The sequence below is a fragment of the Sander vitreus genome, chromosome 1 (genome assembly GCF_031162955.1).
Source record: "Sander vitreus isolate 19-12246 chromosome 1, sanVit1, whole genome shotgun sequence".
NCBI lineage: Eukaryota > Metazoa > Chordata > Actinopteri > Perciformes > Percidae > Sander > Sander vitreus.
Window position 1 is genome coordinate 14921391 of NC_135855.1, and position 13696 is coordinate 14935086.

General features: G+C 38.5%; 1 protein-coding gene across 2 annotated transcripts; it reads left to right on the forward strand.

Annotated features, from left to right (window-relative positions):
* The first annotated feature begins 6923 nt into the window (after positions 1-6923).
* Positions 6924-13574, forward strand: cops2 (COP9 signalosome subunit 2). Of its 2 annotated transcripts, none has more exons than XM_078278715.1 (13): positions 6924-7065; positions 7562-7675; positions 7770-7847; positions 7942-8067; positions 8159-8248; positions 8349-8426; positions 8755-8929; positions 9058-9236; positions 9506-9558; positions 10910-11007; positions 11121-11203; positions 12211-12269; positions 12948-13574. In XM_078278715.1, exons 1-13 carry the CDS (start codon positions 7006-7008, stop codon positions 13090-13092), a joined length of 1338 nt encoding a protein of 445 aa, XP_078134841.1. In that variant the 5' UTR covers positions 6924-7005; the 3' UTR covers positions 13093-13574. The 2 variants fall into 2 exon arrangements, with proteins under 2 accessions (XP_078134841.1, XP_078134931.1); XM_078278805.1 differs by having other exon boundaries at positions 6924-7059.
* Positions 13575-13696: the final 122 nt, after the last annotated feature.

Sequence of the window (13696 nt, forward strand, 5' to 3'; positions counted from 1 at the left end):
AGTGATATATTCAGCAATGGTGGAATGTAACTAAGTACATTTACTCAAGTACTACTGCACTTAAGTACGAATTTGAGGTACTTGTACTTTTGTTTTTCTTTTCCATGCCACTTTGGTACTTTTACTCCACTACATTTCAGAGAGAAATACTGTACTTTTTACTCCACTACATTAATCTGACAGCTTTAGTTACTAGTTATTTTACAAATTAAGATTTTTGCACACAAAACACATGCAGTTTATAAAATACGTTTAAACTAATCAACAATATATAAGCCTACGTGCAGTACAGCTGAAATGATTAGTCGATTAAACAAAGAACTGTTTTGATCGTTTCCAGTTTCTAAAATGTGAGGATTTTTTCGGCATTGAGTACTTTTAATACTTTAAGTACATTTTCCTGATGATACATACTTTTACTTAAGTAAAATGGTCAATGCAGGACTTTTACTTGTGACAGAGTATTAGTAGTATTAGTACTTTTTAGGCTCTGAATACTTCTTCCTAGCCTGGCTCCGCCCTCCTACGTACTTCCGCTCAATTTTCATTTTCCTTCAGTACTCCGTCTGGGTTTGCGGTATATTCTTGGGTTTTCGCCGGCCAAATCTTTGGCGGTCCAATCAGCGAACAGATGGAGTGGCTGAGAACGATGACGTTGTGCGCTAGTTTGAGTTGTAGTTCCGTAATGGCGGCTGAGAAAGATGCGAGCTAAGCCATTTGGTCCGCTGTGGCAACGCTGCCGAATATCCAGAAGTTAAACCCCAAGCAAGAACAATATTTGCTGAGTTTTGTTGGTGGCCATGATGTTGTGGTCCTCTTCCCCACGGGGTTCGGGAAAAGTTAGATTTTCCAGCTCGCTCCCTTATTGCGTTTTTCCATTACGTGGTACCTGCTCGACTCGCCTCGACTCTACTCGCCTTTTTTGGTTTTCCATTACGAAAAAAAGTCCCTGGTACCTGCCTAACTTTTGTTAGTACCACCTCCGTTGAAGTTCCAAGCGAGCTGAGGCGATACCAAAAGGTGACGTGAAAGCAACAGACGGGGGTATCCTGAACAAACCTGCCATTTTTAAGTAGTTTAGCCAGCTGTGTTTTTTTTTTTGCTGCCTCCAGCTTCATTTGAAACAAAATGTGTCTTCTGGCTGTGGCAACAACAACACACCTTTGACATTCTGCGTGTGTGTCGCGTTAGTCACGGCAGTTTACTGCGGCGCCGCTATGACAACCAGCCAAGCTTGTCTCACGCATGAGGCGGTACTAAATCTGCAATGGAAAAAAGGAGGACGGGGCCCCGCGGTCGAGTCGAGCCGAGCCGAGCTGAGTAGAGCTGGTACTAGCAGTGGAAAAACGCCATTAGTGGTGAAGGAGTTGGCTATGGTGAACGCTAGCGATGCTAAGCCAATAGCACTTGTCAATGGAGAGTGGCCAGACTCTCTGTACAAATGAAATGTACGAGAGTCTGGTAGGACCAGGCTAACTTCTTCCACCACTGACATTCAATCACTATAGCATCTGTGTTATTGTAAGTTGACTGCATGTAACTGTGAGTTTTGGCTCTTATTCTTGTCAACAACATTTTGGGGCTTTCCTTTGCTTTGTCCTTTTAAGATCTTTCCTTTTCTTTTAGCTTCGTCGACAGCCCAATGAATGTTTGTGTACAATCTCGTCTAAAAAAACAAAAGGTTGCATCATCTGTTACAAAACCAACACAGGTTGAATCCTGGATACATTTTATGTCTGGGGTTTTCTGCAATAGCTAAACTATTATTAAGTGGTGGATCACATAGTAATTTAGCAATTACTCACTGATCTTTATCCAAATGTATTGATATTCAGTATCACACTGGGGGACATTGGTTATAATATTACTGCTAGTATTAGTGTTGTTTAGTCTTATTTACAGTATTTATCCCACAATGTGTTAACTGAAATACAACACATGGTACTTTACGGAGAGCCAAGCACAATCACAACTTTGACAAAACAGAAACTACCATCATTGCCTATACTCCCAGGAAACCACACAGAGAGCATATCAATTACAACTACATATTTTTAAGCTTGTTGTCATCTTCTCTTCCAGTGAAAGAATCACAATTAGGGCAGATGGCACAATAAAGCCATGCCAGCTGAAAAGAAACCAGAAACTAGAAAAGAAATGACAAACAATACACAGGAAATCGAACTACGAGGTAAAATATGCACGAAAAGAAAGACAATAATCCACTATTCGTAGGCATTCTGAGAGTATCCAATGCACAAATACTGTGCAGAAAAATGCATGGTATTTGATCTATATTTATAGTATTTGGAAGCTTAAGACATACAGGCCTTTCAACAGGAGCAGAGTTATGTGCAAGCGGAGGTTTTATTGCTATTATTTTTGACAAGCACTTGTGGCTCCTTTGAGCTTGGCTGTCAGCTAAGGGCATACATCACTCTGCTTACTCTGACAGGTCCAAACTGTTACAACAAAAGGTAAGTTCATTGCTACAGTCTCACACTGTTATGGTTTTGGTGGTTTATCTTATTTTGGTAGTCTGTTTCTGTTCTGTATTTTGCTTAGTTTCCTGTTTTATTTTGATAGTCTGGTTTTCTGTCTTGTCTTGTCTGGTTTCACTTCATGTCTTGTGTTTTCCCACCTTTTTTGATTGTTCTGCCCAGCCCTAATGTGTTTCACCTGTTTCCCAGCCCTTGTGTCACCTGTCTTGTTACCTCGTTACCCTGTGTATTTAGTCTTTGTGTTTTCCCTTATCCTTTGTCAGTTCATTGTTTGTAGTATGTCAGCGTGCTTTGTGTGTTTTTTTTTTTCCTGCCAGTTTGTTTGTTCCAGTAGTGTTTTGTGTGTCAGTCAAGATCAAGTTTTTTTGTACTCCCTGGATTTCCTTTTGTTTCTAGTGCCTGTGTTTTGGACACCTTTTGTTTTTTTCGTATTTCCAGTTCTCCTTTTTACCTTCGTCCTGGAATCAGTTGTTGCCTGCTCATTCGGGACTCCCTTTGTTGATAAGTACTTTGTTCTTTTTGCCTAATAAAATCCACAAGCTCAACTCTCGCCTATTTGCTCTCTGCTTTTGGGTCCACCATTCCCTGCAACATACATAACACCCACTGTATGAACCAGCATCCTGTCCGCCAAAGGATTTGATGCTCTCTCATGTTAATGAAAGCATCTAAAGGGTCACAAATCTTCTGTCAGACTGGACCTGAATGTGGTCATGTTGCTTTGCATAAACATGAAGTTGGAAACCACCAATCCCATAGCCTCAGCCTTGGCATTTGAAATATGTAAGGGCATCTAAATATACCCCATCTACTGGTTTGATTTCCTAAACTGAACTCACAGGGATAGTGCACCCAATAAAAAAGGGAGAGAACAGAGAAGGGAGATGGCAGAAAAGACGATGGGTATTTCAGAGTCCCGTCATGCACTCTGCATCCTGGACCTAACCTGAAAGCTGGACACGCTTTTGTGCCACATCTGTTTTTATTTTCAGCTGCAGAAGAGAATAGTGAAAACAGGACAGCTTAGAGCTGTTAGTCTGCCATCCCATTGTCAGGGGGGGGAGTCACATAAGCAAGTATGGGTGGGATATTCTGGTGCTCTGTGCTGCAGGGAGAGCTTTGGCTGGCTGACTTCGTGACATGTTTGCAGTCATTAAAACAACAAACTCTTACAAACTTCCCTTGTACTCGGACGAGTAATATCATTAACACTGTAGGCAGAATTGCTCTGCAATTCAAAAGGTTTAAGGGATTTCACTTGACCTAAACCACAGATATGTCTGACTTCACACTCTTTCAAGGAGTAATTCAACATAGAAACGTTTTGCAGTAACTTCCTTGAGTCTTGTTGTAGAGGGATTTTGTTACCTTTGGACAGAGCCAGCCTAGCTGTTCCCCGTGTCCAGTCTTTATGCTAAGCTAAGTCATATTTACTGTACAGATATATTTGCTGTACATGATATGAGAGTGCTATCAATCAAATTCCTTTAACCTCCATACATTTATATTATACACAAACTCTACCCAAACACCGTAAACTCCAACCCACATGCCCCACTCTAAGCACATACCACAGTATGCTAGCGTGTGATGCTGAGGGGCTGCATGTGGACTTGGCTGCATTGGCTGTTTCAGCTCTTGGAAGTTGGATTTCATCTCTAATAACAGCCCCATTTGATGGAAGGTGTTGCATAAAATTGAGAAACGCTTCTACATACCTTGTAAAAATGAAAACAGCAACAACAACAAAAGAGAGAGAGAAAAACAAACAGGCTAGTCACGCATCTTGCACAAGTTGAGAAGTGAGAGCAGCCATGATGACCTAAGGGTAGATGTTACAAGGTTGGCAACTGCAGATTCTCAGGGCATTTAACAGTAAGACATGATTAGGCAGGTGTTTATATTAGATCATATATATACACTATATGAATATCTTTGTGTGTGACTGTGCGTGCATTTGTGTGCATGTATGAGTAATGACCTACAAGGGAGTTGGCAGCAGTACAACAAGGGTAAGCACCCTTGTGTTAGCACTTTAGTGGTGAGAGGCACTTGTGTAGAGTATACAAGCAGGCTGCTGAGAGAGGTACACAGGATTTTGCTACAGTTTTTGGCAACCAAAAATTAAACGGCTTATGAATCCCAGTGTATATATTGACGCCAATGGAATAATATATGTACTAATTTTATCAAATGAATCATGAAAGATTATCTGAAAAAAGAAGGGCTGCTTGGAGGTGTTTATAAGGCTTAATACCACACTTGTTGATGTCTAAATAGGGTTAGTAGGTTTACATGGAAAGGTTAAACATGATTGCTTGTGTTTATCACACCATCCCCCTGAGTCAGTCAGATAAAAGGCTTTGGTGCGCTAAGTTGGTGCCTGAGATAGAGTTGTATTAAACTTGGGCAGGGAGGGTCCTCCTTTGCCCTTCAAGTACTGTAGTATCAATCCACTGCAGCTGGGGAATGCCTTTAGAGATTTTCAATGTGTTGAAAGGTGTATTTCAGGTATGTGAAGACGTCAAATGCCATATAATTTGAGGAGGTTGTGTGGGCGTTGTGATGACAAATCAGGGTGTATTAGCACCCGTGTGTCTTTTGTCTCAGACCCACAGCTTTTCTATCGTTTCCAGTAAAAAAGCACTTCTCATTCGTTAAGTCTTTACGTTAATGCAAACCCAGCGCAATTAATAACAGACTGCTGACAGACACTACACGCACCACTACTGCATCTCACGCATGTACTAAATGGGAGTGCACATACTGTATTATGTCACTAGAGTGTGCACACACACAGGTCACCATCCCATTGCTGATGCAGAGCAATTACAATACGTATATTGGTTTCTTTGTAAAAACCAGTAGACAGCCACACTATGGCTTCAAGTAAGAGATGCAATAACTCTGTCAGTGCACACATGGTATATAATATAGCTGAGGAAAGTGCACTGTCTATGAAACATTTGTACACAAACACTTGTACAAGTAATGTTAATCTGGACATTCTTAATGCTTTTAAAGTCTGTGAATACATTTCCCCCTCTAGTATTAGTGTTGGTGATTCATGTCTATTGTAAATATTATGGCCAAACTGACTGTGTAGGATGATGGATTTCAATTTTTCACCCTCACTTTTTTTTTTTTTTTTTTATAAACTTATGACACATAACTTGATGACACACAATCTGATTGCGTAAATTATCGGAATAGGGTTGTCATCTCTTCAGTAATAAAAAAAACTTTCACAGGGTTTAATGTGGAATGACTCCCTGAGCGAGGCAGAGAGGCTGGAGAGGGATATGATGCTGCCAATGGTCTCTCTGTGTGGTAGCCAAGGCTGTTGAGAGAACAGTCACGAAATCTTTTTGACATGAACCTGATTCACAGGGCTGACTGAAATCAGACACACACTACTAAAGTTGATGGGATATTTGCAATGATGGAAATTAACAAAATACATTTTCTCAAGTACTGTATATAAGTATGCATTACAATTGATCCTTTTTTATACTTTACATTTCACTTTATTTATTTGACAAGTATAGTTACTTTGCAGATAAAGATTTTCCATGCAAAACATAATCTTATAAAATCTGCTTAGTTATTGATTAAAATGTGCAACAGTACAGTAATTAAAACCAACTCCACTCAATAAATCAACCATAATGAATACTTGAATAACATTTAGCTGATAACAGTTTTGTATTTTTACTTAAGAGATCATCTGAGTACATAACTGTATTGTGAGGGGTATATATTCACATTTTAAGAAGTAAGTAAAGGTAAAGGTGCCATGCCACAATGTAAAGTATAATACATTACAAGAAACTGTCTTGCATTCAAAATCTATCCAAAACAATATTATCAACAAAATGTATACATTATTAGCAGAATAATAATCATAATTTAATGTTATATCATTACATTAAATATTATTGGTATTGATTGTAGATGCATGTGCACAGTACAGTGTAATCTATAACAATGCATCATATTTTATAATTTAAAAAAAAACACCAGTATGTTTTGTATTTATAATCTGAATCTTGAAATTAACAAGTAACTCCCTAAATATGTCAGATGAATGTAAGCAGCATCAAATGGAAATACCCAAGTTAAGTGCAAGTACCTCAGATACAGTAGGCCTAGGCTACTTGAGTAAATGTATTTAGTTACTTTTGACCACTGGATGTAAGACTAAAGCCCATTATAATATTACAGTAGTATACTGTTTCAAAATCATGCAACTACAGCCATGTCATACTAAAATACCCAGAGGACTGCAGCTGATGAAAAATGTTCACAGTGTAAAGTTAATCAAGTATCAGAGGCGATCCAATAGCACCATCTATGGACGGAAATCGGGCTGTTGCTTCCTGGCATCCTGACAGACACACACACACACACACACACCACACACCACCACCTCACCTTCGCTGCAAAACACAGCGCAGGCCGGGCTACTGACTATCCCTGAATACGAGCAAGGAAGACCATCAGGATGTCTGACATGGAGGACGATTTCATGTGCGACGATGAAGAAGATTACGACCTGGTATCTGTAACTGAAATTATTTACTTTTCGCTTATACATTGTAACCGTTTAACCGTTGAGCGCTAACAGTGAAGGGCCGACATTACGGGCTAGCTAATGTTAGCTGTTTAGTTAGCTTGTTGGCTAATACCAATGATGACAGCAGATGACTAACGTTAGCTTCCTAGCTGGCAGCTACAATGGAGTTGGCTAATATTAATAAACTTGAACCATGCTAGATAAGTTAGCTAATATAGGGTGCATGCGTTCAGCTGTCTTTGGATTTAAATTACAGGCATGAAAAGCAAACCAATCGGCTAGTTAGCAATCCATGGCATTGGCTAACTTAACGTTAGCTTAAGGCTCATACCTGCAGATTTATATTCAGGGGCAATTTGCTACCCCTGCCTTTGTGTTAGCTAGCTAAGAGTTACTGATATGTTTTGTTAGCAAACTTGTAACTTCTATGTTTGGCTTGGATCTTGTGATTTGAACTTTGACATGATTATGTGCTTACATTCAGGAATACTCAGAGGACAGTAACTCGGAGCCAAATGTGGACCTGGAGAACCAGTACTACAACTCCAAAGCCTTGAAGGAGGATGATCCCAAAGCAGCACTCAGCAGTTTCCAGAAGGTGGGGTGGTACTCCATAAAAACATTATGTTCTAATCTCAGTTATTTAGAAGCACAAAATTTGCTGACATCTGTTGGTTTTATCGTGTGTTCAGGTATTGGAACTAGAAGGAGAGAAAGGAGAATGGGGATTCAAAGCACTAAAACAGATGATCAAAATCAACTTCAAGCTGGTAGGTTCAGCAACACACGCCACAATTTGTTTACACGTATTCCATCAGACATGACTTTTTGAGAAGTGTTTTTCTTTGTGTCTCAACCCTGTAGACAAACTTTCCCGAGATGATGAACAGGTACAAACAGCTCCTTACATACATCAGAAGTGCTGTCACCAGGAACTACTCAGAGAAGTCCATCAACTCCATTCTGGACTATATCTCCACCTCCAAACAGGTAGGGATTGACAATATGAGATGGGAAAATCCAGCTGGCAGTTACAAATGTTGTCTTGCAGTTTTCTAAAATGTGTTTTATGTGTTGCTAGATGGACTTACTACAGGAGTTCTACGAAACCACATTGGAGGCTTTGAAAGATGCAAAAAACGACAGACTGTGGTTTAAAACTAACACAAAGGTAAACAACAGTTCTTCTATGATTCCAGGTAGTCTTAAACCATCATTTCCTAGTAAAACAGGTGTTCAAAATGCTAATTTTTTTTGTTCCTCCCCTGCAGTTGGGGAAGCTGTACTTGGAGAGAGAAGAGTATGGGAAACTGCAAAAGATCCTTAGGCAACTTCACCAGTCATGTCAAGTAATTAGATAAATTCTTAATCGATTTGTCTATATATGCAATAATAAAGTTAATAACTTTTTTTGGTTTGATACAAAAAAGAGGTTTTACCTTGCAGATCTCATAGAATATGTTGTGGTCGCTCAACTTGTTGATTGCTTTGTCATTCAAACCTTGTTAAACAGTTAAGAGTATCAGTATATGAGACCAAAGTTTTTTTCTCAGCATCTGTATGTGTGTGTGTATATGTATATATGTATATATATGTATGTGTATATATGTATGTATATGTGTAGATTTAACCACAATAATGATCTAATAGGTGGTTCTATATTTAAATCAACTACAGACAGATGATGGAGAGGATGACCTGAAGAAAGGCACACAGCTGTTGGAGATCTATGCTCTGGAGATCCAGATGTACACAGCACAAAAAAACAACAAGAAATTGAAAGCCCTGTATGAGCAGTCACTTCACATTAAATCTGCCATTCCTCACCCGCTCATAATGGGAGTTATTAGAGGTATGATTGTGCACATATCTCCTTCATCCATAGCTCAGTTGTTTAGCTTTGTCTTAAGTGTGACTGCCAACACTATGCACTGTCATAGCTGTTCACTGAATGGCCTGTGCTTGTCTGCTCCTGACCAGAGTGTGGTGGAAAGATGCATTTGAGAGAGGGTGAGTTTGAGAAAGCGCACACAGACTTCTTTGAGGCCTTTAAAAACTACGATGAGTCTGGCAGCCCAAGAAGGACGACATGCCTGAAGTACCTGGTCCTAGCCAACATGCTGATGAAGTCGGGAATAAACCCTTTTGACTCACAAGAGGTATGAAAGTCATTGTTACCTTTTTGAAATGTTTGCTTTTAATAATTATGCATATACTGTATGTAAGAATTTAAAACACGAGAGACACTAATGGCTAGACAAGTGGTTGCCACATAGGTTTGTGCAATTGTTTATAAAGCACAGCCAGAATGGCTTTGTTCAGAAGGATATGCTGAAAGTATTTTGGAGGTTTTGTGCTTTTTCAGTTGACCTTTACTTTATTTAACTTTTAGTGCTATGCATAACTTTTCATATATTTTTTTCCACAGGCCAAACCATACAAAAATGACCCAGAGATCCTAGCAATGACAAACTTAGTAAGGTAAGCATACATGAATGTATTAATGTATTTTTTTTTTGTCCTTTGTTTACAACCAAGCTCTTGCTATTATAGTGTTGGCTATTATTTCTATCTGTAACATTTTAGTCACCAATTTTATTCTGAGATCTATACCATGTTGACGGCCACAGTTTTTCAAAGCAGCGACAAGAATAGTGAGACTACTTTAGTACTGACAGTTGTTTAACCCGACTGTCCAAACTGTTTGTAAGTGAGAACAAAAGTGAATGCACCTACAATGTTTATAGCAGATCATTTGGGTAAAGACTTTATAGTTCACTTTTTCTTTTCTTTTCTTTTTTTTAAACAATAGGCTTACATAATATGGTTGAACTGTCTGACCCTTGTATGGTTATCCCATGCACTCAGTTGTAAGGTTGTGTTTGGCAGAGTAACTCATCTTGTCACGCTCTTAATTCGTGAAGGTGCAAAGCCACCTGCTCCATCACTAAACATCAGTATGTCATTGTGAGGAGAGAACAACTTTTTAAAAGAGAAGAAAAGAGAGATGTGATTGGCCTTGATTGTCGGCAGTCCGTAACACATCACATATTATAATTGAAACTCCAGAATCCACCTTTTTGTTCAAGTGCACCCTAGGTGTGTGCTAGCAGGCCCTCAGCACACTGCACTTGACTGTGCTTTGTGTCCTGCATCTTTATATCACAAAATGTTGGTGAGGAAAATGTTATTGTTGGTGGCCAAAACTATAAAAATGGAACCAGAGTGCTAGTAATGAAAAACTGTTTCTATAATGTTTTGAATGGACAGATGCTTACATTATTTCCTTTGGTCAGTATTTGAGCCGTGCTTGTCTTTCCCCGTGTCACAGTTGCATACTAGTGATTACAGTTTGGTGTGTAAAGTATGTTCACATTTTTAATGGTTATCTTGCATCATTCCCTCTTAGTACAAAATGGTACATTACCAACATACCAACATTATTATCTTATTATAATTTGTACCAGTTGCCAAAACCGAGCCCTGTGAACCTAGTGTACATTTCACAGTATTTGCAGAAAGTATGGAACATGACTATTGTCTTCCTGAAGCCTTTAGTTGTCTTCTGCTTCCTTGGTTGCTCTCTTTTGTCCTCATGTTTACATAAATAGCTGGCACTGTCTCAAATTGCTCAGGTTCCATGCATGTATTTAAAAAATGTTACTGCATAAACAAGAAACTAAGAACACACACCCAAAACTGTAACAAGAATAGTGTTTACAAAAAGTCTGATATTTTGAAATGTGTTTGACAGCTATCAGGATGAGACTTTTCATGTGGGTCACGGAGACACAATGTATAATATAACAACACTGACTGTTTTTCCTTCCAGCGCCTACCAGAACAATGACATCACTGAATTTGAGAAAATCTTGAAAACAAATCACAGTAACATAATGGACGACCCCTTCATTAGAGAGCACATAGAGGGTGAGTGGTGAAAGGGACTTCAGTCCACATGCGTGATACATGTGTTGAAAAACCTATAAAGCTGTTGACTTTTAAGCTTTTTTGTGTAACTGATCATTGATGTTGTGTTGCAGAGCTCCTGCGGAACATTAGAACTCAAGTACTTATCAAACTCATCAAACCGTACACGAGAATACACATCCCTTTCATTTCTAAGGTAAGTCCACGTGATCGAAACATTTCCTGTACTGTACAGTGACTATCTGTTATCTTTCCTCATTGATCACAGTCTCTTGGAATATTATTAGAAAGCTGATCTGTCATATAAAGAAAGAAAAGGGTATGATTGTAAGAAAGCACAAACATAATCACATATTTTAGTAAAAGCTAATGTTGCAAGATTTCGTCGGGCTTTGCAGGGCTAGCACTTTGGTAATAGGGGCAGAGCTTTACTGGCATGCCTTAAGTTGCATATAATACAAGTAAATTAAATACAGTTCCAGCAATAACATAAATCATACATAATAGTGAAATCCACACACAAAGTAATACGACCAAAAAAAAAAATGTATATATATATTTCAGATTCATGCCTGTTTTTCTTGTCAATTATTTATTTTAAAGATTCTTCTAAATACTTTTTTCCCCACACTAGTTATGATCTTTATCTTTCATTTTTCAGCTGTACATGTTCACAAAGCGTAGTTGAGTTTGTATTTTACTTAAAATGACGGTAACAAATATAGAAAAGCCTAAAAAGGCAGCATCAACATGAGGATGTAATAGCATTTTCTCATGTCTCGGGTTGATCTCTCAGTATGCATGACAGTCATCACTAATGCTTTACATGAATGGTATTTACTGAATGGTAAAAACTAACATTATTTATTAAAGTTTGTGTGCGGAGGTCTGTATCACAAGCAAGTTCTACTTTGGATTACCTGGCTTCACTGAGCCTAACATCAGTGAGCTTGGCTCAAATGTTGTTCAAATGTGTTTTTTTTAATGCCTTTTTCAACACATTCTGTGTATTTATTTACTTATTAGTTTACATACTTGTATGATAGATTTTCTCCACAGGTCTTTTGCAACACGTCTAACAAAATATATTTACAACAGGATTTTTTGAAGTGTGTTGAATTCTGTGCATCCTTTAATGTTGAATCTAGTTTCCATACTTTACAGATGTGAGGATGATTTTTGGCTGTTTCTCTCGTGTTTCAGGAGCTGAACATCGATGTGTGTGATGTGGAGAGTTTGCTGGTGCAGTGCATCTTGGATAAGTAAGTTACTTCCTCAAGTGCCTTCTGAGAAGTCAAAGAAAAAAATAGCTCCCTTCCTGTTATAATAATTGTAGTTCCTCATAGTTTCCATCTTTTGGCCCTTAAGAGAGCCAGGGGGTATGACTTGACAGTTATATCTTTTACTAAATTAACATCATTGTAATAGTGATATGCTATTACAGCCTCACATCCCAGCTTATCTCATAACACTTATATATAACACTGTTGAGTACAATGTTTAATGACTTTTACATTGTTTAACATTGTTGCCATCATTCTCTGACATGTTAGAGGTTATTTTCTTAATTAATGCCACTCATTTTGAAAGCATAAACAATTTTTAAAAAACAAATGGATTTTTTTCTTCTTCTTAAGTACAGACTTTCATGTTTAGGAAACCGTGGACTCTTGAAGATTGTTTTGGGGATTTTCAGTACTGGGCATTCCCAATCAATCATGCCACATATTTTTTATTGTTGTCATTCCATGTCTTTACTGCATTATCCCACAATGAACAACCAGCTCAGATATACAATTGCAACTACTAGAAGACTGGAACTGTTGAATTGGCATTTTAAAGCTCAACTATAAGAGCTTGACTAAAATGTTTAGGGAATTTAGTTTTTATTGCAACATGTGTGGTTTGTCTGATACCTTCTTTTTATTTCTTTTTCTCAGCACAATCCACGGCCGAATTGACCAAGTCAACCAGCTACTAGAACTGGACTACCAGAAGAGAGGAGGGGCTCGCTACACAGCTTTAGACAAATGGACAAATCAGCTGAACTCTCTCAACCAAGCCATTGTTAGCAAGCTCACATGATGGCATGTAAAATCAAGAGACAAGGAAAATGGCATGTTTGAATACATCCAGAAAGTATGCTACTGTGCTTCTTCAAGTAAATCCTCCGAGACAAGATACACAGCACAGGTTTTGAGAATGCCACCATATTCAGGAAGACGCCAGGAACTCAAAGAACGTGTTCAAAGTGTGTTGTTTTGTGGTGATGAGAGGAAATCACTGACACGTATTTTTGTTTTTCATGTTCCTGATTGGCAGATTCTTCCATGTGCAACACACAAATGCTTCAGTTGTTTAAAGTCCAAATGTGTATGAAAACGTGTACACAGTATTTTAATGTACACTGTTGCCTGTTGGTAATAAACATTTCTCTCAGCACTAAAAGGATTCAGCTGCCTTTGACTAGCTACAAGGTTTGAACTCTGTGACTGGCGAGTAGGAGTCGAATAAAATGTTTTTAACTGTCATAAATGAGACAAAAATAAATCTTTCTTTTACTTGGATTTCAATCACTCTTTGAAGATATTTCTGTGCTCACATGACATACTGCATTTCCTAACCAGTAAAAGCTTTTTGAGCCTCGACGGTTTCCGTTCCAGGTGACTCCAGTTAGCTGAGCTCACTC

Coding starts and splice junctions, on each gene's coding strand:
- cops2 (XM_078278715.1), top strand. CDS start 7,006: ATGTCTGACATGGAGGACGATTTCATGTGCGACGATGAAGAAGATTAC. Junction 7,848..7,941: donor TCAAAATCAACTTCAAGCTG/GTAGGTTCAGCA, acceptor TCAACCCTGTAG/ACAAACTTTCCCGAGATGAT. Junction 12,270..12,947: donor GTGCAGTGCATCTTGGATAA/GTAAGTTACTTC, acceptor TCTTTTTCTCAG/CACAATCCACGGCCGAATTG.